The sequence below is a fragment of the Cydia pomonella genome, chromosome 3 (genome assembly GCF_033807575.1).
Source record: "Cydia pomonella isolate Wapato2018A chromosome 3, ilCydPomo1, whole genome shotgun sequence".
Lineage (NCBI taxonomy): Eukaryota > Metazoa > Arthropoda > Insecta > Lepidoptera > Tortricidae > Cydia > Cydia pomonella.
Genome location: NC_084705.1, coordinates 9163324 through 9167557, shown reverse-complemented (window position 1 = coordinate 9167557; position 4234 = coordinate 9163324). Strand labels below are relative to the sequence as shown.

General features: G+C 37.0%; 1 protein-coding gene across 1 annotated transcript; it reads right to left on the bottom strand.

Annotated features, from left to right (window-relative positions):
• Window positions 1-256: 256 nt before the first annotated feature.
• Window positions 257-2880, bottom strand: LOC133515992 (uncharacterized). Its single transcript, XM_061848648.1, has 2 exons — window positions 2424-2880; window positions 257-2085 (listed from the first exon to the last, which is right to left on the bottom strand). Exons 1-2 carry the CDS (start codon window positions 2443-2445, stop codon window positions 473-475), a joined length of 1635 nt encoding a protein of 544 aa, XP_061704632.1. The 5' UTR covers window positions 2446-2880; the 3' UTR covers window positions 257-472.
• Window positions 2881-4234: the final 1354 nt, after the last annotated feature.

The following is a 4234-nucleotide window of genomic DNA, read 5'->3' as shown; positions in this document are numbered from 1 at the left end:
ATAGCTATAGCCCATTATTAACAAGTAGTTAAACGTCTGCGAACGATGATATTAAATTAAAAAGTGGAAAAAGTCGCTAGGGTTCCCTAGACTCATATGGTGGGAAAATTTGCTGGCTATGGATGAGGTCTTGCTCAGTTGTTTAGTTGGCAGACCGCTGGAGTATAGATCCAGAGACCGTGACTTTAAGTATCACCTAAGGTAGTAAATTTTTCACTTTTAAATTTAAATATATGCCAAATCATCAAAATATTAATCAATTAAGTGAACAATTTATTTTATCCATCAATATATATTTGTAATTTTTACCTTCTGTATACTTCCATCTTACTAAGTACAAGACTTTGGAAGTAGCAGTAGGCAACTAGATGAGTACATACTTTTGGTCAAGTGGTTTAATCTCGTGAGACCCCGGCAGCTTTGTGACAAGTTAGGATAAAGATGATATCATCGGGCTAAGTTTTTACAGAATTCACGCAAGCGGTTTTAGGATTACTCGCCGACGATAGACAGGCACGGGAAAGATATATTTGGATTTCTTCCTGATTTTGCTTAACAAATGCACATCTTGATTCAATTTAGCAATATTTGCCAATTTAAGTAGCAACAAACGCCTTTGCAACATCTTTGGTTCTGTTAACGAAGCTTGATTCAGTAAAAACGGTGGTAAAGGCGGTATAATGCTTTTCCTCAACATGACGTTTTCCACAATTCCTTGTCTTGGATTTATATGTGGTGTAGTACTGTGACTTATTGGTATATTTGTCAAGATTTTTGCAAAATCTGGTTTGCCTACATAAGGACCACTGGTTCTTAAAACATCAGCCTCAATATGCGGTGGGTCATGTGGCTCAAGCAATTTGGGGTCTTTATTTGATCCTTCTTGTTTCCATCCTATTACCCCCTGCTGGGGTGTAGGACCCGAACCATTTTCTCCCACTGACTTCGTGGCCGGGTCTTTATTTGATACTCGTAAATTATGAGATTTGGGTTCATCTTTCCTATCGAGAGTTTTATTCAGAATCTCTTGAAGTTTATTAATTTTTTCATTCAATTTATTAAATTCCGTCTGCAGTTTTAAATTATCCTCGGCCTGCCTTGGCAGTTGTGGTGGAATTTTAAAATAGTTATTGTTTCGAATTGCACCTGCCATTGGAGACCTGCCTTTAGATGTCTGGGGTTTTATATGAGTGAATCCGTTAATTTTTGATTTGTCTGTGCTATTACTCGAGACATTTTTCAAACTTGAAAAAAATGGAAGATATGTAATAGTCATATTTTTTCCTTTGATTTTGGGCTTATTTGATGGCACTGGTTTTGGTGTTGTAGTATGCAAACGTATCTTTACGGGAGGATTTGGAGATTCAGGTGATTTTTCGTCTTCAATTTCAAAAACTATTTCCTCCTTAAGAACAACCCCTAAACCATGATCCGTCGGGTTACGTATTGTAGGAGGTATTGGTAAATTATCACTTAAACTGCGTCTATTTGGCAGATCTTCAAAGCCTTCTTTATAATTAAACCACGGTAGTTTATTACTATCTTCTAATGATGCCAAATTATATTGCGGCTCAGTTCTTTCATACATATTTCCGTTATTGGTAAAGCTTGGATTTAAATCTGTACTATCAGGTAAATACTCAAGTATATTATCGTCTTCTACTTTTTCAGAGTCTAAAAAAGGAAGTGGTATTTTATTTTCACTGTCCATATTGCCATCCTTGGCATGTTCTAAAGTCTTGTTGAGAGGAAAATTGCTTAAGTAAATGATTTTAGAATTTTTATTATTCAAATCATGTTCAGTAGAATTTGTATCTGCACCGGCACCTGTACTGACCGCATTTTGAACTATTCTTGTGGTCAATACCTCCCACATTTGTTTATTAGATGATGGTTCTTGTTCATGTTTCGGTTTCTGATTTTGGCTTATGGTTGTTTCTCCTGTTGTATGGTTTCCCTCAGTTCTTGCAATTATTTGTTCAATCATTTCATTGAAATGTTCAATAGGATTTTTCCCTTGTGCGGTGTTGTTCTTGACTGACACGCAATTTTTTATGTTTGCAATCACGGTTAGCGCGATGACAACTGAAATTTAGAAAAACACAATTTAGTTATTGATTAACCCAACTATTAAGGGTTCCATTTTTGCTACTTCGGCAACAGAATCTTAGAGTGAGTCCGCTTATTTGTTTTTTAAAATATGTTATCTGAGCATATAGCTCCTGATTTACATCCCAAGAAAATAAATATAAAGGGAAATTGTAAAATAATACGCGGAGTAACACAAAGATAGCATAGGGATATACAATACTTATAGGATAATTTAATGAAAAGGAAATAAATAACCACAGTATGGTTAGTACAGGATGGAGTAAGTACATTAACGGATTATCAAATAAAGTATACTGATTCAAGCTACTTACACACAGTTGGCTCCATGGCCATCGATTTCGGGCGGCTCGCACGAATCGCACTTTATATTGCCTCAATTATTCTCGGCTCCTGATTAATTTGTGTTATCGCTTTAATTCCAACTTCATTAACTTTCATTTGCTGTAAACACTACTAATGCGCCAGACAGAACTAATTGCTGTTTTGCCGTTTACAGAGTGATTACGTATTTTATTATTAGCGATTATGGTGCGTTTGAGTACGAGTTTGCGGCGCTCGCAGTACACTGGGCCCTTGGTCAGCCGACATGAAGACCTTTGTGAGGGTTCTGTCGGCACGGCTGATTGACACCACAGGAGACCCCAGCTCTGGCGCATATTTCTCGCAACTTATCGCCCTGGCGGTACAGCGAGGAAACGCCGCCAGAGTAATAATGAGCACCATGCCGCAGACGGACCTGCTGGATGGGGTGTTTTTTTTATGATTACGTTTTTTGTGTTAATTTTAATTTATTTGTAGTTTTAGCTTATTTAAGTTATTTTATATTTATGTTATTTAAGTAAGTTTTATGTTTAGATATATTCTACTCTGTGTAATCTGTATTTCTATGAAATATACAACATTATGAATAAAGATAGATCTTGACATATGAGGTATACGTAACCTTCTTAATGTTGGTGCGTTTGTAATCCGATAGATAATAAAACAAATACTTATTTTAGGTTCCCAAGTAACACAAAATGGATATTAAAGGGCCAACCCTTTACTGTTTTTTTAACCCTTCTTTGCATGGCGATGCAAATTTCCATCATAACATTGACCTATGAATTGTAGTTGTGAGAAAAAAATAGAATATTGACATTTCAAATATGAATTCGCGGGTTCGCCGTTACGCGCCAATTCCGAAAACGTTGGATTGTTAAGCTGCATCAAAGAGCATCCAGAGAGGGTTTTACTGCTAAATATGAAAAAAAAAACAGACATGTATTTTAATTTATTTAGTACTAAGCTTAAGACTTAATTTTGCATAATGTGGCATGTAATCTAAATTTTGTAGATATTCCCTCAATATTAAAAATGGATATATTCTGTTTATCTTGTCTTTTTTTCCTTAGTCTAGAGGTCAACTAATATTATCTTGATTTTTATCACAAATAAATAAAACATGCAAAGAAGGGTTAACTATCAGAGAAGTAAGCGGTAAGAAAGCCGAGTAAAAGCTGTACAAGCTAGTTAAAAGTTACATAAAGGCTTAATTATCAGCTTTTGCTCCTACTGACATAGTATAAAAAAATAAAATTACGATGGAAGTATATTGTAATAGTATAGTGACCGCGGCCCGCAAAACGCTCACTTTGTCGCTTGCCATAAGGACGCCTCGTCAAAGAATTCCTATAAAGATACAAGCAAATCTCGTGCTTATGGCAAGTGATTAATCCCTGCCGCTTCTTTTCGCCATCGCCCTACGCGACAACATTTCCACCTCATCACTTAGATGGTTGGCAGTCCTCAACAATGCGTTTCTCCAGGAACTTTCTGCCTCGCACAGCTAAACTGTGGCATTAACTGTCGCCTGCGTTATTTTCGGACCGATACGACCTTCAAACCTTTAAGAAAAGAGCGTACTCCCATCTTAAAGGCCGGCAACGCACTTCCAATCCCTTTGGTGTTGCAGGTGTCCATGGGCGGCGGTAATCGCTTACCATCAGGTGATCCGTCTGCTCGTTTGCCTCCTCTATCATAAAAAAAAGTGACAGAGCGGAACGTTTTACCAACCGCGGTCACATACTTATATGCCCATTTCTGTATGCTCATTGTTTCCATGCATAAAGCCTGTTGGAGC

Bases quoted from the DNA above. Each gene is read 5' to 3' on its own strand.
- LOC133515992 (XM_061848648.1), bottom strand. From the start codon at position 2,445: ATGGCCATGGAGCCAACTGTGT. The intron at 2,086-2,423 runs GTAAGTAGCTTG...TCTAAATTTCAG, and splicing joins GGCCATGGAGCCAACTGTGT to TTGTCATCGCGCTAACCGTG.